This window comes from Perna viridis, chromosome 1 (genome assembly GCF_037379345.1).
Source record: "Perna viridis isolate PV_CMFRI_1.1 ecotype Kerala chromosome 1, ASM3737934v1, whole genome shotgun sequence".
In the NCBI taxonomy this organism is placed as follows: Eukaryota; Metazoa; Mollusca; class Bivalvia; order Mytilida; family Mytilidae; genus Perna; species Perna viridis.
The window spans coordinates 56,518,349-56,543,325 of record NC_142445.1 but is presented as its reverse complement, the minus strand read 5'-3'; the positions used below and the strand labels follow the sequence as shown (position 1 = coordinate 56,543,325).

Below are 24,977 nucleotides of genomic sequence, written 5' to 3'. Positions count from 1 at the left end.
CGCTTTTCTGTAGGATCACGTGACTTTGCCAAAATGGCGTAAACTATTTTCTTTTTTGTCGAGGATCTGAGTACCCTTTATAATCAGGATTTTACAACAATATTTAAATTGATTATGACAAAAATACATAATGCAGAGTGACCTGAACCGAGATAAGTTATCAAAGAAGAAGAAAAGTAGAACATGGATGGAAGCAGCGAAAGTTGTGAGCATAATTTGATGTTTACCAACAAATGGAAAAAATATGGATTCCCCAAAAAATTCGAATTGTTCTCCTGTATTTGCCTTTTGTTAGTCTTAAAAACTCATTTCATTTCCACAATCAAAACGAATTTAAATGGGGAAGTTTGGATACAATGTTATGTGTGTCAGTTGAGGTTTATTGACCCTGACAGTTTCATAAATCTGAATTGATCGGTATGGTCTAAAAAGTGTAACCCATACAAAACTGACTTAGTACCAAAATACAATTTTGCCAATTTCTTTATTATTACTTGATATTACCAGCTGAAAGTTTGTACACTTTCACAAAATGGCATATTGGTTAGGCTAGAATTAATGATTTTTAAAATGATTGGGGAATGATTGATTTTATTTGATTTTCTGTTTTCAAAAGGTCTAAAATGTGTTAAGAAATTCTCATACCCAAAATCAAAGTCTGGCATTTTTGTTATCTGTACAGTTTCAATGCATCATTTTAACATCATTACATTATTAAAATTTTCATTAATGGTGAAAATCGCATCAGACTGTTTATGAGACTTTCTTTTTTCATTCTGGATAAGATCATATCAGTTCTTTGCTGATACAGGGATTGAAGCCAGGTATGGTACCAAATTCATACTCAATCACTTCTTTTTTAAAATAATATCAAATCTGTATCCAAAGTCTTCGGTAAAGTTTTAACATTTTAATGATTTTAGAAAAATTGAATAGGAAAGTGAGAAATAGTCAATAATTAGTTTGGTATGGTATCTTCTGGTTTCACATTTTAGACCTTTTGATTTCAGAAAACCAATCAAACAAGAAACATTAGAAGAATATACATCATTTTCTTGAGTAGAAATGAATGGAAACTGACTTTTTCAAATCTCATATACATGTAATTTTCAGTTCTTAACATACCGTAAGAATGAATACATGTATTTTAGCAAATTATTATTTGGTTATGGGGAAAAGTTGGTATGGGTATGGGTTACACATTTTAGAACCTACCAAATTGATTAGTTCATCAGCAGGCAGACTTTGATTTGTTGTTTCAAATGAAGTGTCTAATTTCAGTTTTGTTTATTTTGCTGTAGCATTCCATTCAAATTAAACCTGGGGAACAGACGATCATTATAAATGCTTAAAAGAACAATAGGTAAAACATAAAACACTGGTACATATACAATTGTATCAAATGAACAGTTCATATGTGGACATACAAATGTACATGTATATTTGTATATTTGTTCCTTATAACAGAAGTATTAACGGATTGTTTCATATAGATTATTTTGTCAAGGAACATACATTTGTATATTACAATCAAATTTCCAGAGAAATTTTATTCTGTAATATTTCTTCTTTTGGAACTTGTGTTATGGAGGAACTTCTTTGACACATACATGTACACCCAATTAGTCTCAGAGTTCCATGGCCCAGTAACATTATTGGCCAACTTTTCTGTTCTGATGTCATGAAATCGTGTGGTATGAGTCATGTGCCAGAAGAGTCTTTTTATCCAGATACAGTGTACTCCAATAAACATGAAAATGTGGTAAAATTTAAAAAAAATGGCAGTTAAATGGTTCTATAAGACACATCAAAATGAAATTGGAAGATTTCATTTTGGCAAGTTGGGTCAAACTAAGGATTATTACAGTAGGCTATAAAAATTCTTGGACAAACTATTTCATTGGTCTACCGCATCATCTTAGAAATAGATTAAAATATGTATTCATAGATTTTCCTTTTAGAAAAAATAAGTTAAAATACGTGGAGTTTCTTTTTTTTTAATATAAAGACAGTGATTATAATGTACCACATTGTAAAACAGTATAATCATATTAACAACTGGTACCAAAATTTGTGTCTTATGGACTCCTATCTGTCATTGTGTCTTTTTTCAAATTTTGCAAGATCACAGCATAAATATTGAAATATTTATGAATAATTATTGGGCTCCTAACATGAATTTTCATGTCTTTCAGCTACCATTTACATTTAGGGAGCATATAAATATTTGCTTTACTCTACATTAGTTAAAATTTGTTTATGAACTAACCAGTGATTTTCTCAAAGTTACAGTTGTCTTTCTTGTCAATTGTTATGTGTTAATTGATTGAATAAAAAAAAACCAAACACATCAATACTTTAATGTAACAAGTATTTTATTTGAAAACAAATTCAAGAAATAAAATCAATACTTTAGGTAACTAAGTAATTCCAATTTTCAGGGTTCTCCACGGCCTCTTTTTGCATGGTGCTGCACCATGTGTTACTTTCCTTGTGCCATGAATTCAAAACGAGCGCCACATGTTCATATGGCGTACGTCATGTATTCATTTTTGCGTCATGCTTTGCAAAGCAGCACTGTATTCCTTTGTAAATCAGCACCGTATTTACCAATTACTCTTGTTTATTAATCACCTATACCTGTCATAAATCTATATGATTGGCATGTGTGTTTATTCTAACAGTAATTTCAATGTTTTTATTGGTAATTTACGGGGGTTTAATGTGTCAGGGAGTGAAATGCATGTGTAAACACATCTTGGATCTGTCGAATTTATGATTATTATCATTGGCAAAATCAGTAAGATTAAAAAAAACTGGATGATTTCTACTGTTTATTTTTAATGAACAAAATTTGAAAACTTTTCATTTAATAAAATATAGAAAGTATCAAGAGTTCAATTCAATTTGATAAAGATTGATGTGATCAGAGAGGGAGGAAAACGATCTTAATTTATACAAAAATATCATAACGATCTCGGCAATTATCTGACACAGGAAAGCATTTCAATTTGCCTGACTTTTATGAAAATGCGATGGACAGACTCTAAAAAGTTCTAAAGAATTGTTTAAAGACCCAATTTGGACAATAACAACGTTTTACTGTCTAAGTTCTTGTGGTTAAATTATAAAGAACTTGTTAAATGTACATGGTTTAATGGTATCAACAAATGACCACACCTACATGTACCAGTGGTTTTAATTTCTCTAGAGCTGTGGACCAATGATCAAGCCTAGGAAAGGGAGTACTTTACCTTGTTATATATAATTGAAATAGACAATACAGGCAGAAAAAAATATTGTTGTTTTCTATGTTGTAGCTTGTGCTATTAAATGTCATATTCAGCCATATACTTTTTTGGCAAGTTATTTTCTGCACGAAAGGACACACGCCACAATAAAAATTTGTCCAACCAGAGATTGAGCCATGTGTTCATTTTGATGCATGGAGATCCCTGAATTCTCTATCTCAAGATAGGTTACCATCATTATTTAAAAGAGGTTAATATTTTTTTTAGACTTTCCATTGACTAAATTTAACATGATGTGCATATAGTATTAATCAATCTTAATCAGACTAGAACTTAGAAGGGCTATTACATGTAACCTAAAGCAATTCTGTTTCTGTTTTTAATCAAATTAATTATAAATTTTTATTTCAACCCCATTCTACAGACAAAACCAGAAAAATCTACTTTTGGCCGTGTAAGATTCAACAATGTTAAAGATGACATCTCACATTCCTTAATTACATTAGAGAATTACCACTATGAGTTTTCAGTAACTGTATTTTTCTGTAGTATAACAACCACTTTGTCATCTTGCATTACTAAAGTACAATATTAATATGTATTACAATGTTTATTATTTATGTAGGCACATGTACATTTTCATTAAAAATACAATGTAAAGATATTGTGTTTAATGGTATTATTGACAGTTAAAATAATGATTTTAATACTGGCACTGGGCCTATTATTATTTGCTTGATTTAATCAGAGCATTGATTGTATAATTAAGAAAGTGTAATTAAAAAAATGAATAGTTAGAAATTTTGATATCATACTAACAAAAGTTCGTCAAATTTAATTAGTGAAGAACTCATTAAATAAATACATGTTAACAATATATTCAGAATAAAAATTATTGCATGTTTAAGCAAATAAAAAGCGTATAAATGTGTTACTTAAATAAAAGAAGAAATTGAATTAAAAAATATTTGTTTAATTTTTTTGGAAGTAAAAAGAACAATGTACATGTCCTAAGTCACATGTAATCTGATAGTCTGGATATCATAATTTTAAATTTAAAGCATCAATTATTAAAAAAGATCTTAAAAAAAAATTGGAAGGAACCATTTTATATTTTTCTACAGACTTTATGAAACTTAATGAAAAAAAAACAGAAACGCATGTTTCCTGAAATTGTTGTGGAGACTCCCATTAAGATGCCTAGTGTTGTCCATTCAACATGTTTCTCAGTGCTGCACAAAATCATTGTCATGTCCATCAGATAATACTAATAGGTCCTGTAGATACTGACAATGGACAGGTCTGATCCAATTTTTGGCAGACTAATCTTACTAGTGGTGCATTGATCATTGGGAACATAGAATTATGGGTAGTTAGGGGAGCTTCAATTTGCTGATTGATTTCAAGATATCAAGATGGATTCATTTATGTCGTAAAAATATAAAGATTTTGTTTTTATCCTTCTTTTTGAAGTCATCTTATCTCTTATCTGACCAGACTATTTATCTTTCTGTTGACAGGCAATTTATTCTATTTTTAAATGTAACATTGGACAAATTCTATTTGTTGACTGATGGACAGGACTCGAGCCAACAAATGGCTTTACTGATGATGATTTCACACATTTACAGGAGATTTAGATAATTATTAATATTTTAAATAGGTAATTAAGGCATTCTAGCAGTACGTATTTAAGGGTCATCCTAATAAAACTCTCAAACATCAATCATCCTTCGATGATGATACACTAATTTTTATTCTATAATAGTATGATTTATCTAAATTGATAGATGGACCTTTTACTACAAATGTTATTGTGCAATCTTACAGAACTTTAGGTTGGTTTAAACTTCTTTTCAGTTTTGTTTACACTGAAACATCATGTGTGTAATAAACAGTTGTAGAGAAAAAAATTGGGTTTGGACATGCATTAATATAAGCCCATCTGCAACTTTTATTTTACCTATGTACCTACTTGAAAATTTCTCCAGACAGTCTCTGTAATTAAGATTAAATGAAAAATAAGAAATTTGGTAAAACATCTAATTATAATTGAAGTAAATGTATTGTATTATAAATATTGGTTGTCTGACATAATCTACTACTTGTATCTTATTTTATCTCATGTCCAGGTGGTCATTTTATACAATGTTACAGTCATCGGCACTGTTGTTATTTGTGGACACTTTGTTTCCGTGCATTAACTTTAGTTGTAGTTGATCAATTGTTATGAAATTTTGATATGATTTTACTTACCACCAAAAGAAGATTCCTATTTATTTTAGAGTTAGTGGCCCTTACCTTTTTAGAAAAAGGGGCCAAAAAGGGTCAAAATAGGTGTATTAGTAAAACCCATGTAGAATGCTTGTTTTTCATCCGATTTGATTATTCCTCTTCTGTTGTGCTCCTTATTTAAATCCGGTCTATTTATTTTATGTATCAGCAGATTTGATGTGTTTTGGACTGTTTTCGAATTATAAGGGGTCAAAGGGGCAACACCAAAAAAGAAAAAGAACTTTATTTATGATCCGATTTCAAATTTTTTTTATTGGATTCTGTAAAAAAAATTTTGTCTGCATTTTTCAATCAGATTTCAGATATCTCTTCTAGTTTTTAAGTTATTAAGGGTCAAAGAGACCACACCCCAAAAAAAGGACTTTTTTATTTTTGGTCTGATTTGAAAAGTTTTATTTGAATTTCAAATTTTGTGCAATATAGTGTTGTTGTGTCCATAATGAATCGTAAGACCTATGCTGAAGTGTGTAAAAAACTAATATTGTGTCCACACTTTCCCCAACTCACTGAAGTCATATGCTGCATTCCGCAAAGCTTTTATTGAACAATTAGTCTGACATACAAATGAAAAAAATTTCAGATGATATACAGTAGAGCGAAATTCGTTATAAATTACTTTGTTTAATTTCTTAAGCTACATGTTATTTTGTATCATTAATGCTTTGCAGATGATATCATTGATATATACATGTAGGATTTGAGATTAACAAGATTTGGCTTGATCTGCATTACAGGTGTTAGAAAGCAAACCTCAAACCCCAATGAACTGTAAGGCTATTATGCAAAAGATCAAAGATGACAGTTTGAAAGACATAAGGTAATATATATTTAGAGCAATTGTGGTGCATGTTTATAATGTATCCATTGCAGAAGGTAGAAGAATAACATAACACTAGTTTTTCCTGAAGTTGTAATCTATACACGTATGTAGCATGTACTGTTGTAAATATTGCAGCAATGTAGGAACATAACATTATTTTAACCATGGTTGGCATCTGTTAAGGCAATGTCATAACATAATGAGGTCTGGAAGTAAAAGTCAACTGCATACACTAGTATTCTATTTTGACACAATCATCACCAAATTCATAAATTTTCAGTCAACTTCAGTGTATCTAGGTAACATAAAAAAGATAAAATTTGATACAGCATTTTGTGTATGGTTAAAGCAGCTGCATAATAAAAAAAACAATTTGACAAGTTTACAATTAGAAAGAGAATAAAAATGTTCCTAAGATTGAACTCTTGTATAACTCATTAAAGGTAAAATAAAACTTTGAAACATCTTTTAAGCTTAGTTACATGTATACATTCAAGAAAGTATCAGTGCTTCTATTTACATGCATTTGTTGTGTTGCCCATGGGAGTACTGGGTTTGGTTTTGTACATGTATTTTAATATTTTGGTTTTGAGTCCTACTTGTATGCAATTGATGGATCTAGATCTCTTTTTGTATTTGATTCAAATGCTGTTGATGTGGGGCTGCTGATGTGTTATCAGTAAATTATATGATTGATATTTTTGTATTAAAATAAATTTATATTTTACTTTCATATGAATGAAAACAGATATTTCAGACTAACAAGTTTTATTGCTACAATTCAGTATACAAATGAATATTAACTTGGAAGATGACATTTCAGTGGCTCAGTACCATTAGCCTGTTTGAATTCCTGTCTTGATACCAACTCAAGAGGAAAAGACAGTATATTTTACAAAGTGTTTGGAAGGTCAGATGTTTATGGATTAAAGGTAAATATATTAGGTTAGGCCAATGGACTGCCCTTGGCTGTTTTATTCACAGTTTGGAAGGGGTCTTTGACACATTCCCCATTTCCACTTTCTTCTCTAATATAAAAGTGCATAAGTTGCTAAGTTTTCCCCATGTCTATATAATACTGTGATCTACAGAACTATACATTTTGCAATTGTGTCAGTGTCATTACACATGTAAATTTCAATTGTTATTTTCAGTGTAGACTTTTATGACCAAAGAAACTCTGATCGTTACTGGATCAAATGTCTATTTAAGGTTAACACAACAGGGTGCATTTTAACAGCTTACCTTAGTGGTATATTGATAATAAACTGAACAAAAAAGTTCTACTATTCTTGAAGCATTGAATATAACAAGAATGATTATGGTAAATATGTCAAAGAGACAACCCAACTGGGATGAAAAATGTCAGCTCAAGGCCACCCAAGGGTCTTCAGTAAATGACGAGGAAAACAATACACCACAGGGCATTCAGCAGCTGGTCTCAAAAAAAAAAAAACATTATACACAGGTGTAGCACAATAGTTGCCCCATATACTCCAGTAACATAAAAGTAAACTGAAATTGACAACGAAACAATACACACAGGGGCCTGAAATTTCTGACTTGGGACTCACACAAAAAAGGACTTTGGCATGATCTCAACCCTTCCCATTTTAATTCTGGCCACAGTGGAAAAAATATTTACAAATAGAGGACTACCAGCACCTGACTAGTTTAAACTGACAAAAAGTTATGCCCTCAATGTATGTAATATCATTTCTAAATTTTCCCATGTGGGGTTAGAATCATGGTATATCATAAGTCATACATTAAGGACACAACCCATGTCATGCTGGAAACTGCTTTTAAATATAGTGTGTTTAGTTTCTTTGTAAAGCCCCGATGAGCGAGTCAGTGGTAATACAAAAAAAATGCTATTTTTAACGATTGGACAACAACATCATAACTATATCCCTTACAAATTAGCCTATTCAACCATTTAATTAACTTACTAGGTGAGTAATCAAGGGAACCAAGATTTTAGTGGAAATCAAAAGAATGTAATTCAGGGACAAAGACCAGACATAGAAAGCATACATACACAACAGAGAATATGTAATAACCAAAATAATATGTACAAAGTAACAAAAGTAACTTGGACTCCATTATTAAACTGGGAGCATGGACCATGTGCACTTGTAGGGTAAGCGTCCTCTGCTTTGTTTGAAACATATACCGAGTTGTTTATAGTCAAGTCCAGGGTAGACGAAAGAGGGAAGAAAAACTACATGAATGACATGTTGAACAAATCAGTTTTCATGATGCAGATGGATACACCATAATAATCCACAAGTTCATGACAAGGACCATAAAATTTCTGTAGTAATGACTTCAATCTTGAAGTAACATAATCGTGGTTCAGAAGGCTAATTGTAAGAAGTCTAGCTCGGTACAAAAAGTCTGTGTAGTTATGGTAAGCTCTGGCAGATGCTGAATGAATGTTGTCACAGATATTGACCTTTCCATGCTCAAGTTATGACTGACAATTGTATGTTTTCAGAGTGATTTGCCTGAAGGTTCTGAGGTAGTGGAAGTGAAGGAAGAGGATGAAGATGTTCAGATTACAGATAGTAACTTTCCTGATCAAAAGAAAGAGAATTGTAAGTTGTGACAAGTGATATGATATCAGTTTCCATACAAGCACACAAAAATCTAGAATTCTAGGAGGAAATTTACATAATTTTTGGTAGAATATTGTTCAACTGCTTTTAACAATTGGCTGATTTTAACTAAATTTGGTAAGAATGTAATACTGAGAATGTATAGAAGGACATGTACATATGGCCAACTATTAGTTCTTGATTGAATGGGATGGCTGTTCACAGAATTTACCTTTACAAATGACAAATGTTTTTTAGCACTTGTAAATTAAAAGCTCCTCTGTGGAGCTGCTTAAAACTGCCATTGTAACTTGTTTGTGAAATATGTTACGTTTTATTATTCTTGCAAACTTGGAGGTATATAGTGATAGGGGTCTCCTTCCTTCTGTTACACTGGGGGGACCCATCTCTTATCCTTTCTCCTCCTATACCTCTGAATGGAATTGAATGAAACTTTAAAGAATCTTCATTACATGTTCCCATTGTGCACCTCCTATTTTCAAATTTGATCTGAATCAATTTGGGGATTTTCACATAGCAAAACCTGGACTTTGTCATTCTGAATATTAAGGACCCATCTCTCATCTGTTATTCCTCACATACCACTGAATGGTATTGAATGAAACTTTCAAAGAATCTTTATTACATGTTCCCTTTGTGCATCTTCAATTTTTGATTTGTTCTAAATCACTATGGAGGTCAAAAGGTGCATGTTATTAAATGGGGAGTGGGGGTATCAAATTAGTGAGCATTGCTTACAGTTTTTATAGTATTTGAAATTGGTTTGCTTTTGCTCAAATAATTGAATTCAGAATTAAAAAAATATTGTGTGTAGTATTTTAAGAATGATTGCTAAGCACACACACTCGCATGAAAGGAAAACATTCTACCTATAGTTTATAGTAATATTACTGTCTTGGCCGTAAATCATGACCTTCGTTTTTAAATTTATAAATCTAGTTGAAGTTGTCTTTGGTTAAAATTTAGTAGCTGGCTTGAAGGTGAAAAGGGGTTTTGATATTTTCTACTATAGCAGTTCAAACTTTGATCATACTGAATTTTAGTGTAAGTGAAAAGACAGCTATGGTGTGTGTGTGTGTGTGTGTGTTTTATCAATGAAGCTATGCATTGGCTTTTCAGTGGTATATGTTAAACTTCCAAGTGGTATAACAACTATACCTGCCACAGATGAAGAAGAAAATGAAGATGAAGAAGAAACTACCAAGTCTCAAATCAATGGGGACAATACAAAAAATACTAATTCACAGCCAACACGCCTGCGTAGAAGTATAAGGCAGTCCTTGCGACAGATGAAGAAGAAATTAGAATATCCAAGAATTATAATTAAGCCTATCCCTCCTCCACCCAAAGAAGGTAAACAAGGAAGCACTTCACATGCATTAAGAATACTTTATGATATCTTTTCCTACATGGTTTTATTTAGATTGATTTTGAGAGCATTTTAAATTTTTAGATTGAATGTGCTGCAATATTATTAATGCATTGTATTAGTATTTTAGACAGTTTGATTTCTTATATTTTGCATGTAGTTTCTCTTATATATGTGTTTTGATCTATTCATGGATATTCAGTCTTTTATAGTAGATGATAACATAGGGCAGAATGTTTGGCCTTTTCTATTTTTCTTTACTATTTCCCTGTATATTTATGAAAATTGTAATCTAGGGAGACCTGGAAAAACAGTTAACTATGTAAAGGTTTCCAGAATGTTTTGTATTTGGCAGATATTTCAAGCTTTAGTGCATGCCAGTATTTGTACATTGCATATAAATTGATGATATCTTTTTGAAATCAACTTTTAGATTTAGTCTACTTACTTTTGGTTTTTCTTCTTACACAGAAAAGAAAGAAGAACCAAAGAAAGAAGTTGCTACAGTACAAGAGAAAGTAGCACTTCCTGTTCAGCAGAATGGCAGTCAGAACTCAGAGGAGTCTGAGCCTGAAGTGACACAACCTCAGAGACCTCAGACTATGAGAGAAATACTGGCTGGTATTCCAGGCTTAAGTATGAGAGTAGGTAGTTCTATGTTTTCTAAAACAATCTTGTGGACTTGGTAGTGAATTCAAGAATACTCAGGATGTTATTCAACAGATAAGACACGAAAACAGAGAGTACAATAGCCAAAAATATTATTTTTCAAATACCTGTATAATCAACCTACTAAAAACTAAATTTAGACCAGGTAATTGCTTTCTTTCAAAAGTATTTTTTACCATACATGTATACAAACATGAGCTGTTATTTAATGAGAAACTATTATGACTTGATCTATAATACGGTAATGTAACAGTTTTGAATATAGATTAGAACCACTCTTAATTATGACACCATGGTACTTATTTACAGTTCATTCAAACACTTTTACATTTGTTTGAAATTTTGATATAATAGAAAAGAGCAGTTAAAAGTATTAAAGACAACATGCCAACAAATTAAAATAATAAATGAAAGATTTTAAGGAGATGATGTTGCATCTGTCAGTTGTGTTAGCCAACCTATTGGCAAAAGGAGCAAGAGCATCCCTCTCCTCCCACTTATTTATAAAACTTTTAAATTGATCATGGCCCATGTCCCCTCTTAATTCATGTGGAAGTTGGTTCCATAGTTTAGCTGCCCCATAACTGACAGAATGCAGTCCATACCTGGTTGTGTTTGCTCTTGGTATGTTCACCAAGTTTGTATACCTAAAAGAGTAAGAACTTTCTTTAACAGTTATCATATCATGTAAGTATACAGGAGTAAGCTTGTTTATTATTTTATATATATCTTGTCTTTATCATCTAATTCTTTAAGGATGGCATCTTAGACTTTACTAACAACTCTTCATATGTACTTTTATCATCATTATAAATAAAGCGCAAAGCTCTTTCTTGAATCTTTTCTAACTTTTTTGTACAGCTCTCATTACAAAAATGCCATACTAATGGACAATTTGTTGAAACTTGCTAGTGTAAAAGAATATATATATTGTAAGTTTACCAAATTTACTGAGATGATGACCAACTCTTTTTAATACATTTAATTGTTGTGATGCCTTTTTACATATATTAGAGATATGACTATTAAAGTTCACTTTAACATCAAATGTTATTCCAAGTAAATTTACCTCATCCTCATCCTCATTTCCATCTAAGTTAAAAGTAATGTTCTCTTTTTGAGTCTTACTGCCAATTGCAATAGCCTGAAATGTGTCAGGATTGGTTTTCATATGATTATCTGAGAACCATTTGATTAAAATACTACTCTCCTGTTCCAGAGTGTTTACAATATCTTGTAAATCATTTCTACTATATGATAATGTATTGTCATCAGCATAGTTGTATAAGTCACTTTTCCAAATAAAGTGAAAGTTATTGTTAAAAATATTAAAAAGGACAGGTCGCAAAATTGACCCCTGTGAAACCCCTCTATAAATGTCCAAAAACGGACTGCATATAGAACCAATTTTAACACACTGCTTCTTGTTTTTAAGATAAATATTTAAAAAAGGTAGGGTTTTCAGACGAACCATAGTGTTTTTGTTTGTTTTTTTTCAATAGGAGCAGATCATGCGGTAGACAAACGCTTTTGACAGATCTGTCAGTATAGCAGCAGTGAATTTATTTTTATCTAAGATTTATGCCAGTCTTCAATAATTTTGATCAAAATATCTTGACAACTGTAGCCATGTCTAAAAGTTGACAAGAAAATGTTAAATCTGGTTTAAAAAAATTCACATGTCTGAGATTCAGTAGCTCTTTCATAAAGTTTTGTAATGGTCGGTAGTAGACTGACTGGTCTGTAGTTTCTCTTTTCTAGTGTGCTGTTTGTCTTGTGAATTGGTACTACCTGTACTATTTTAAATTTGTCTGGAAAACTGAAGTCTCATAAGTCATGTTGATCAGGTTGGTAATTGGACGTTTTACTACTGGCACAGCTATTTTCAGAATTTTAGGAGAAATTTCATCAAAACCAGTAGCCTTTTTTACATTTGTTTTGTTGAACTGTTTTTGTGTGAATGCTTCTGTAATAGGTTTGAAGTGGCATTTTCTTTGATGTTAGTAATGCTGGGGTGGTTGTTATCTATTTGAATTGTCCCATTTCTTATGTCTTTGGCTACATTGATTAAAAAATCATTAAATACACAGCTTATATATTTCTGATTTGTTAACAGTTGATCATTTTCTCTAATTACAGTATCTGATACAAAATTATTAGTCAAAAAAAAGTTTTATGGTGGGCCAAAAGTCTTTACTTTTGGGACCACCTGCACATCATTCTATAAAATACTTTTTTTACAGATTCATGCTTGATCTTATTTACCAAATTTCTTTGTACTCAATAATTTTCCTATGATTTAGAGTCTCCTTTGCTTTTAAATATACAATGTATTATGAAGCATTCTTTTCTTAAATACAGCTTGCCACAATTTGCGGTTCATAAAAGGAACTGGTGCTCAGCTCTTACAGTATTTCTCCTTTTCAATGGTACACGCTTATTATATTCATCCATGAAGTTGTTGTTAAAAACATCATATGCTTCATTTACATTTGTATATTATAAATTGCCAACATCTGACTGCTCTGAGCCTCTTAAAAAATGCTCACTATCCAAATTTTTGAAACTTCTATAAAATTTAGTAGTTTTCACTTTAGGTGGAATTTCTACTTTGAATTGAAAGGCAATTAGATTGTGGACATCACTAATGCCTGTTCCAAAATTACATGTATTACTACAATATTTAGGTCTATTTGTAAAAATAACATCTACCAAACTTAGGGTTTTCCCCTTTACAGAAACATGTAGGTTCTTTAATAAGGTTTGTAAGATCAAAAATATCACATAGGTCTTTCAATGGAGAACTCTTTTCTATATTTAGAATATTACAGTTCAAATCTCCAAGTTACAAGTCAATTTATCTGTGTATTTTGTAAAATCATTGGAGAAAACACTATTAGTCATTCATTGACAGTGGCTTATATGCCCCACAATTATACCATTTTCTGGTGTTAAGATAAGTTCTATACCTATTGACTCTATTTGCTCAAATACAAGGTTTTTCTTTCTGCCACAAGCAATGTCTGATCTTAGGTACATAGCCACTCCTCCTCCATTTGCATTTTGTCAGCTCTCCACAAGGTGTAGTCGTCTACTCTGAATTGACAGTTTACAAAAGAATGATCAAATTTTGTTTCCACAAGGTTAAGCACATCAACAGTGCCTCATTCTTTTGTATGGCATGTTTTATTTCTAAGGCTATTGATGTTAAGGTATGCACATTGTAATTGCTTTGGGTGTTTTTTTTCCTCATATAGGACAGCTCTTGATAAATGTCCTCATGTGTGCCCATACCAATTGAGACTGAGTCATCATCTGATATTTCAAAAGATCTTCCATGTGATGTTTCTATGTCTGATGTAATTTGATTGAGTTTAGGCTCTTGGTACTCAGTCATTTAACAGGGATGGTGTTTGGCTAGAAGAAAAAAACAGTTTTGTGAAGTATGGAAGGCGATCATCACAGGTCTCACAAAAGTATGGTTCAGGTGTGCCATCTAGTTCATTGTATCGCTTAAGTGATGATGATTTGCATTTTAAATGAACCCAGACGTCACAGAAATCCCACAGTAGCCCTTTTTGATTTTCCCTCACAGCTTTGGAACAGGAGAGGCATGGGTTTTTATGGGCCCAGGATTTGCTTCTACATCACCTCTCATGATCAGTAATTATTGTAAAAGATAAAAAGTTCTGAAATGGACTTTATGATAACTTCCAGCTGATTTTTGTTTACAAATCGTAAAAGATGACTTCTGGTTTAAAAGTCTGAATAAAACTTCAGTTGTGAAGAAGATTCTTGATGCAAAAACTATAGAGTTTTTGTTCTCGTATTGCTCAGTGTTCTCTTATTCATTGTAATTTATCGTTCTTTTGATGAGAAAGGTTGAACCCTATAAAATAAGTAGGGCCAGTTGAAAAGTACATGCTCCCGCCATGGTTACCTCATTAAAAACTTATTTTTTTTAAAGCCGAGAAAGAGAACAAAGAAATTAAGTCATGCTGCACAGATAGCCCAAACAAAGGAGGGATGTATTGATTTAGAGACACCTGATTCTATTCTGGTTACTACCAATCTAAGGGTAAGTATACAGCAGAGCTGTTTAATCTAAATGCATCATAGAGCAGTGTTCTCCCCAGGCCCATAAAGCGCTGTGCTTTACGGTGCTATCAAGATCAGTACTGTGCTATCTTGCTACCAGCGTTGTGCTATAAACTTAAATTTGAGGATTAAAAATCAATGAAGACAGGAAACATATGCCCCAAAGGTCATTTACAGCATCCTACAAGGTAATTAGCAGTAAACACGCAATGGTCAGTTGATCACCGCGTGTCTGAAGCCTGTGACATTACCGACAAGATTCTTTATCAGTCACCCCACCTCGCCACAAATAAATGGTAATGAAGGTGTCAATCAGATATTAATATCTGATACTGAACCAATCAAAACTGACTGTGGTAGAAATTCACTCAACCCAGACCAAAAGCATGTGGCTATTTATAAATGCAAAGTTGAATAATCGCACAATCACATGACGTTTTCAACATTAAGAAGCTGATTTACCTTATAAAAAACATATTGAAAAGAATATGAAAAGAAATGGCCGTCTATTGTTTACATTGCCATGTTGTTGTGTATCTAGAGCACATTTTTTTTGCAGGGAAAATTAGTTAAGTAATCGATCGTAAAATCCCCCAGGTTTAAAAATTGTACAACAGGTGTGGGGGAAAAAAATTTTTTTTGTAAATCATGATATGGGGTTTTTGTCATGAATAAACTACATATAAACATAAAATTAAAAAACAAAACAAAACAACTAGTGTGCCAACTTTAAATAACAAGAATAAGATTTATGTTTTTTCCTGGTATAACAAGGTCAACTCCACACTTCTTCCTGAAATTTTTTGGAAACATGAATATTAAGAGTAGTCTTTTACATGTACCTGATTAGATAATATTCTAAAGATATAGATATATTGAAAGTTACTGAGACTAGAAAAAGAGTTTAATAGAGATTGCTGTTAATCAAATGAATATCACATACAAATGAGCCATTGAGGCCCCATAAATGAAAAATTGTAATTTCTTAGGGTCTGCTGTCAGCAAAAATTTGAAGAACACTGGGTGTGTATGAATTAAAGAAAATATTTAAGAAGAATTACTTATTATAATTTGATAGAATATCTTAAATTTTTTTGTTAATTTAAAAAGGAAAAATAAAAAATGGTTTTAAAGTTATAATTACTGCAAAAGAAAAAAAAAAGGTAAAATATTTACCTACAAATAACATGTAAAGAGAAACAGCAATGTACAAATGTACATTTTTAATACACTGATCAATCTTTATATAATACATTAAATACAAAGTGGCATGTTTAGACACGAGACATATTAACATCGTGTCACATGCTCTGAATACAGTGCTGTCTGAAAATCCCTAGGAGAACCCTGTACAGAGATTGATTAAGGAGAATGCTGCCAGAATGTACTTGCTTGCACAAAATACATGCATCTTAATAGATTATATGGAAACCAATTATTTTTACTTATTTCTGTCCTAGAAGACCCTGGAAGCACATGGCTTACAAACTTTTATACTTTTTTTCATTTTTTACCTAATTTATGAACTTTCTTATTTGTATACATCATTTAATTTTTATAGTTTATTTTTTTTTCATCATCAGTAAATCATACAATATACAATATATTTATATTTTAGACATTGATTGACAGACATACATTTGATTTACTTCCACCAAATTACCAGTACAAACTTTTACAATTGCTCCCTGAATGTGATAGATGTATTGGAAAAGATGATGGAATGAGGTTAGTCTTAAATTCTTATGTCAAGGGTATCTCATTGCCAGTCTACTCACTGTTCTAGTAGTATTTGTATACCCCACACTTGAAAAGTGAACTTTTCTCACAGTTTTTCTTGTTGGTTTGAAAATATAGCAAACGAAATATAAACTACCCATCAAATGAAAAAAAAAACAACTTCTAATTTAGTATGACATTCAGAGGTAATTTTTTTTTTCAGGCTAAGTTGTACAGCTTTCAACAATGAATTTTTTGCCAAAGCATGTCAAGAATGGACCCAAAGATTAGCAGATGGTTTGTAACATTGTATTGATAAGTAAAAAAAAAATAATGATGTGTGTGCTGCGTAAGCCTGTTTTAAGACAGAATGCAATTTTATTTACCTATATACAGTTTTAGTAGCTGTGCAATAGCAATCCTTTTAAGACCAAAATCATTTTTACAGCAATTGTCAGGTAAATATCAAAATAAATGCAGAGTTTTGTATTTGTCATGTTTTATCAAATGTTCCTCCATAAATTATACAATTATCATTGAACCTAAGTTTTGCTGTTTTATATGCATGCTCTTAACCAAATTTGACCAACTTAGACCACAAGTCTTGTGACTAAAATAGAGAGTTGTGTGGCATTTGTATATTGAAAGAAATTGTTTGATACATAAAGTGTGTCTAGTAAGGATGCCTGGGATGCATGTTTGTCCCCTTCTGCTACAGGATTCATTAATCATCTGTATCAATGTTGTCAGCCATATACTTTGTTTGGATAACTCATGTGATGCCATCTGCGACAGTTTGCTTAATTTTGTAGGCTGGTTAAGACATTATATTACACAACCATTTTTGTTGAACAAGTTTTATTAAAGTTATAGGACTTCAATGAATTTTGTTCAAATCGCTCTTTTTGTGGCTACATGTAGCAATTTCTTCACAAAATTTAAATGATTCAGTGTTAGCTAAAAAGATTCCTCTTTTTCAGGAGAATTAACTCCCGAAAATCAGGCTAGATTAAAACAAGAGGAAGAAAAGGAAATGAGTAAACTTGATCCATGGAAGGTAGGGATGATTTCAACAACAAAAAAACAACCTGAAAAAAAAACAAAAAACAGCTGAAAGTTGATATTTTCATGTTTGTTTTATTTTGGTGATAGTGATTAATATATATTTGTTATGATTTTATTGTTGAAAATGATATTTAAGAAAATTAGCATCTTTTATTTTTAAGTCACTAATATTGTTAGCAACTTCTTGCATTTGTAACTTCAGTACTTTATATTGGCATATGATTTGTATAATTATATATCACTACTCCACATTATGCTGCAGATCTTTGCTGTGTTTATTGCCATAGTTCTAGCGGCCTACAAAGAAAAAATGTACCTCTTTAAATATCATACACATGTGTTCTATGTGTGTTTCTTGCTTGTATGAGAACAGGAAATTTACATGAAATAATCGGTTAGCATTGAACATTACCCAGTTTCCAATTCAGGCACAGGGGCACTTCTATATAAAGACTATATAGGTCATATACATAAGCAGGGCCCTGATATCTATAAATATTCATTGCCAGTTGTTTAATGTGGTTCCTAATCTGGTTTCTTGGTCTATATAAGCGACCCATAGATTGCTAAAATGTACCTCTTTTAAAAAATATCATACACATGTCTGTGTGTGGTTTTTGTTTGTATGAGTACGGGAAGTTTACATTAAAGGATGAAATGGTGGGTTAGCATTGAATGTATATAATATATCCAAGTTTCCGATTTAAACACAGGGGCTTGTTACAAGTGACTATATAGGTCATATACATTATCACGGCCCAGATATCTATATATAGACATTGCCAGTTGTTTAATTTGGTTCCTGATAACTAGTTGTTTTGATTGAAAACATTTGGGTCATCACGGTTACGAAAGAGGAATCATATCAAGGGAACCAAGATTCTAGCGAAAGTCACTCGATTTTAGAGCAAAATCAGTGGCAGAGAATATTTGACGATTAGGGACTTTAAAAAATTAAGTTTTCGATTTTTCTTAATGCATACTTTTTTACATTATCTTCTTACAAGCACGACATAGTTAGATTTCTTTGTTACAAATGAGAGAATGTAATAACATACAAAACTGTGACATATACTTTATAAACATTAATTCTGTTCTAAATAAACAAAAAATATATTTTGTATTTATTGGGTTCCATCCTTACACTCTTCTGTATTATGATTTTTTTTTTCAGGTGAAACACTTTGAACCAGTATGGGGAAAGAGGTAATTCTTAAATAAGAAACTGAAATTAGTACAGATTTTATATTCACTCCCAAATGCTAACAAATTGTGAGAACATATCACCTTGGAAAAATGGAATATAACTTTAAAAAAAGATGCTTGAATTCAATATGACACGCTTTTCCAATTACAGCATTTTGGTAAAGAAATTATTCATATAAAAATATTGTTTGTAAGGTTCTCCCAGTAGACGTATACCTAGTATTATGATACAAAATGCCATAAAAAAGCAGTGTCCTGTTGGTAGAGCAAGGGAAAATTTATCTGAATAATGAAATAAGTAGTGACAAACTGGCCTTATCAGATTAGAGGAAGCTATTAGTCATACTCAAGCTAATGCATATGTACAACACTTAACCTCAAAATTTATTTTCAGGAGAATAAAACATGAAGTTCCAAAGGCTGACATGCCATCGCCTACATCAGAAGTTCAGCCAGTAGTCAGTAGAAAGCCTCAGATCAAGAAAGCAACTATAGTGGCCAATATGTTAAAACAAAGATCTATTTTCCAGACTGTAAATAGACTGAAAGACAATCATGACACTCCAGGAGGTCTATTACTTAAGGTTGTTCATAAAGATGGTAAGAGTGAATCACATACTGTGAAACGCCCAGTACCAACATCTATAAAGCAGGAGGATGAGATTGAAGTTTCAAGTCCTGTGAAGAAACCAAAGACACCTCCTCTTACTTCCCAGCCATTGGGAACAATGAACCATCCAATCCTCATATCAGAGGTATCAGAGGCTGTTATGTCCAAACCTCATGTCTCTTTACTGACAACAGCACTGACTACCTCACTATCTCAACCTCCTCTTGTCAAACATACCTCTCTTCAAGCTGCCCTCAATCAGCCTCCACGGACAACTTCATTGCTGCATAATAGTATTCCAATTATAAGACCTCCAGTCCAAACAAGGACACTTGCTCAAATCAAGAATGCTAATGCCATTCGTATGCAAGGAACACGGACATTGGCTCAAATAAAGGCCCAAACAAAAGCTAGAGTACAAATGCGTAATGCACAATTAAGTCCGCAAAGTGACCAAGGTTCTCCAAGTAGACATGTTCCTAGTATTATGATACAAAATGTGGTCAAAAAGCAATCTCCTGTTGGTAGAGCAAGTCCTGGAATTAAGACACCTGTAAAGTTAGAACGTGACAGAGAAGAACTAAACAAGGATGGAGTTAATTTAAAACGTTCCTTGGAAATTTGCAACAAAATGAGTAGTTCTGGAATCAATATCAAGCGATCTTATGAAATATGTCAAAGTGTCATGCAGAAAACTCTGACTCAAGTTGAGCCTGGTGTTAAGACTCACCAAAATGCTCCTGAAATGTGCAATATATCTCAAAAATCTCAGTCACCTGTTAAATTAGTTCCACTTGCTAATCACTTAAGTGCCTCGAAATTGTTACTGACAAATCCATCAACTGTACAGACCTCATCTAACTTAGTAAATAGTAGTGCTCATTCTACACAGACTTCAACAGTTGGTGCTTTAGATGCAACACAAGTGTTATCTGTTCATTCGTCATCAAGCACATCAACAACAGTTGTCCAGAAAGATGGATCATATGTCATTTCTATGCCATCACCTGTGCAACCTGCAAATATTGTGAATATGCCAGGAACAAATGCAAAGTTTTATATACCTGCAAATCTTGGCTCAACTGCATTGACAAATCAAGCCTTAATGCAATTGATAAATTCATCACAAGGACTTTCAAGTGTGCCATCATCCCCAGCACGAGCAGCTAGTGCTCCACCTGTAAACAATGTAGCTATTCAGAATTTAGTTCGATCTGCAAGTGTTGGAATCAGTGACAATTCTGTAATGACCCAGCCAAATACATCAGCTAATGATTCCACAGTGTTAAATCTCTCACCAGAACAGTTGAATTTTTTATCCAAGAGTGGCACTGTTACCACATCAGGACGTAAAACTCCTCAAATAATTATCCAAAGACCAGCTTCTGCCAGTCGTGAAGGAGAAAAACAGGTGACAAAAATTGTGGTATGCAGTGCCGCTCAACTCGTTCAACAGCTTAGTGTGAAACATAATCCTGCTAAAATACAAAACCAAGTCCAAGTAAATCAATCACTTAAACCCACTAATGTGACAAAAGACAGTTCAAACTGTGCATGTAATCTGAAAGCTCTGATGGTATGTAATAAATGTGGAGCTTTCTGTCACCATGATTGTATTAGTCCTGCTAAAGTTTGTGTTAATTGTCTGGTCAAAACATGAGATTATTTTGAAAGTGTAGAATTGTGTTTTATATTATGTGTAAATTATTTTCTACTTGCATTTTAGTATCAAGTTATTTTAATGTATGATGTGGTAAGAATCAGACAAACAACACCACTTTCATATTAGTTATCAGTCTTATCACCACCACTTTCATATTAGTTATCAGTCTTATCACCACCACTTTCATATTAGTCATATCACCTAATTGAACATCTTAATTAAAGAATTGGATAAAAAATGCTTATTATCGTACACAATTCAATGCAAATTAGGGACAGATAAGTTTAAAATGTATCCTCTAATGTGTGAAATCATTGGATAACAAAAAATTGTCAGAAAAGTGGGATTTGAGTATGCTGTTTTTTCTTAAGACTTTCAAATATTCATATGATGAGCTTTTTTGCATAGAGATTATATTTTTATCATGTAGTTGTCTTCATGAAATGTGTTTTAAATGTTTTAATTTTTAACAGTGAAAAAGTTTTAAATACATTTATACCAATAAAGGACAGTCAGTAAAACATACATACATGTGTGTGTGTTTATGGAAATAAATACATGCATTTGGACATGAATATTAATTCTTTGTTTAAAATTGTTTCAAATAAGTTTGAATTAAATGCTTTCAAGTGCTGAACTTCACGATTTTTATTTTTGACCTTGTACATTGTATCTTCCAAAGATAGGACCTACAAATGTATGTGAAGAAACTTTGCTATATGAATTGTTCAGTTTTTTACATTTGATTACCTCATTAAGACATGACTATGCATGTTGAGATGTTTTGGATTATTTTGTATGAATGAAGTAGTAGAAATCAAATGTTTGAATGTAATTGCTGTCAAAATTGATGTGTATATAAGTTACAATTGAGTCCATTCTGAAGATGGTATGAAGGATCGTATTTATTTTCTGTACTAGTGTTACATTGTATTATTGTAAAATAGTCAACAAAATGATCAGAGTAATTTTTATTTTCACAAAAAAGAATTAATTAAACATTCATTAATATGTTTTGATTTTCATTCAGATCATGACAATATTTTGTTGTTGAATATTGCATTATTTCTTATATGACACCAATGTTAAGGATATTGAGCATTATGAAAATTAAAGTGTTGTAATGGCAATTAAAATCAAATGTAAGAATAAGTGTGACAGAGTTTTAAGATAAATGAATATGTGATGTTTTACTGTAGAATTTTTATGCAGTGAGTAGGACTTTGATAATTTTAGATGATTTGTACATACCGTCTATGTATATAAGCAATTGAGGATTATTTATTTTTCATTTTTAATGTTTTTTTTCTACCGTATGTGTTCTGATAGTTGTTTCTCTAATTGCCAATCTGGCTGCAGGATTTCTTATTTTGATCAGTTTAAATTTTTGTTGGTACAGTGTATAAAAAGAGATTTTCTCATTAGTAGAAATTTATTTTTGTGGCATCAATGCTGAAGAAAATGTTTGCAGTTATGACAATAAGCATTAATATATACATCCTGTATATTAAGAATTTCAGTTTTTTTTTTTAACAAATTATCTATTTGGGTGTCAGTCTAAAAAACTAATTCTTTTAGTCACAACCCCTTATTAAAATTTGGAATCACAGAAGAAGCAAAGCATGCCATTTGAGATCCTGTCTGAATACATTGCAGATTCTCTCTATCCTGTTTAGTAATTGAATTAGTAAATTGTAATTGCATGATGGTTACAATCTCATGATTGGTCAGTTTATGTATTCATGTTAACCTCTGACATGACCTCCAATGGAATATTGATGAATAATTAAGGGTTCTAAGGGACATTGAAGATTCAGTTTTCATAAAATTATTTGGCATCACATATCCTGCTATTTCATGAGATAAAGCTTTATCAAATTGTTTGGTCTGGGTATGTCAGTAACATTTTACCCAGTAATGTATAAATGAGTAAAAAAAAGAAACAATTATTTACATTAAAGTGAGCATCTGTGTCATTTAGACACATTCTCATGTCTTTTTTTTCAAGAAATATTCGGCATGATATATGTTTTTAAATTTATTTAAATTATATTTATTAAATTGAAGCTTTATCCAATCTTCAAATGTCAATACATATGTAGTATTTTACTGTGATGTAGTATATATGATCATATGTTCATTGGCTGAATAAAATAACATGATAATTATGATGAATAAATCATAGAAATGTTCTGTACACTTCAGCTATACTGTTCTTAATTTCTTGTGCCATTGTGCAAAGTAAGAGCCTTCTACTGGTATAAAAGAGAAAATCAGTTTTAATTTAACCTTACAAAATTTGCAGACATACAATGTTAGTGCAGTGTTGTCATGTCTGCTGTCATTATAGTTGTCAGTAGACATTCTGTTCCTCAACAATAAATGGAATATGAGTGTATGGATCTCTATGAAATTGTATCACAACTCACCACAAGCTGCCATACCACAAAAAACAACTAGGGCATTTAAATATTCCAAAACTAACAATGCATTATTAATTCACTTTCATTATGTATCAGAAACCTATGCTATGCAAACATTTAATCACAATCTGAATTCAGAGTTGTTTGAAGCATGAATACTGTGTCTATTCTCAGTCTTCAATTGTTGAACCTCTGTGGTCATATCAATTTGTACGCTATGGAGCATTTCATTTAGATGATGCTGCTATGGAAACATTTTTTTCATTTAATTACAAGTACCCAGCACATTTATATTCAGGAGGCTTTACACTGGTATATCTATGTAGATACCACTTTTATAGGAATAAATTCAAGATGACCGATTCATCGTTCAGCTACTTATGCTAAAATTATACTTGTATGTTTTAAATCAATCCCAACATGATACATTATCAATGAAGTATTATACCTCTGGTACATAACTGGACCTGTTGTTGGCATTACCTGGTATTCATTTCTTGTGACAGCGAATATTGCAGTAATTGTCTGGAAAAACCTTACCTAGGCTTTATAGCTTACCTGGCCTAAAAGGCCATAAGTACTTTTCTCATCACTTGGCGTCCATCATCATTGTCATCCATTGTAAACTTTTTTTTAAAAATCTCCTCCTCTGAAACCACTGAATAGAACTTGATAAAACTCCCAAAATTATGTCTGTTTCAGTCGTTTGCCAAAAAAAACATGGCGATATATTTTTGTTTATATTTCTTTTTTTTTTTTTAGCTAATTTTACCTTTTTTTGGCAGTTTTTGCCTATTATTTAGAAAACAAAAGCAGATTGATGATTACTGTAAATTTATAAAGTGTTCAGTATTACAATATCTATTATTTATGCAAATTTCAGAAGAGTCTGTAGTCCTTTCTTGGAGTTGTGGCCCTTGAAAGTGTAATTTTTTTAAGAAGTTTTTATCAGTTTTTGCATATTAAATTTTGTATTTATGAAATGAAAGCAGGTCGATGATGAATGCAAATAGATAAAAATGTTCAGTATTTCAATATCTGTTTTTGGTGCAAATTTGAGAAAAAAAATCTGTTGACCCTTCTTGGTGTTATGGCCCTTGAAAGTGTCATTTTGGATGTATTTGTCAGTTCTTGCCTATTATTTAGAAAACGAAAGCAGATTGTCTGA

General features: G+C 31.8%; 1 protein-coding gene across 1 annotated transcript; it reads left to right on the top strand.

Moving 5' to 3' along the window:
* The first annotated feature begins 22 nt into the window (after window positions 1–22).
* LOC148629497 (uncharacterized) lies at window positions 23–23,590 on the top strand. Its single transcript, XM_088552367.1, has 12 exons — window positions 23–205; window positions 6,281–6,363; window positions 7,190–7,298; window positions 8,867–8,966; window positions 10,107–10,340; window positions 10,828–11,000; window positions 14,993–15,103; window positions 16,742–16,851; window positions 17,066–17,139; window positions 17,823–17,899; window positions 19,082–19,113; window positions 19,508–23,590. The coding sequence occupies exons 1-12, from the start codon at window positions 131–133 to the stop codon at window positions 21,381–21,383; spliced, it is 3,054 nt and encodes a 1,017-aa protein (XP_088408493.1). The 5' UTR covers window positions 23–130; the 3' UTR covers window positions 21,384–23,590.
* Window positions 23,591–24,977: the final 1,387 nt, after the last annotated feature.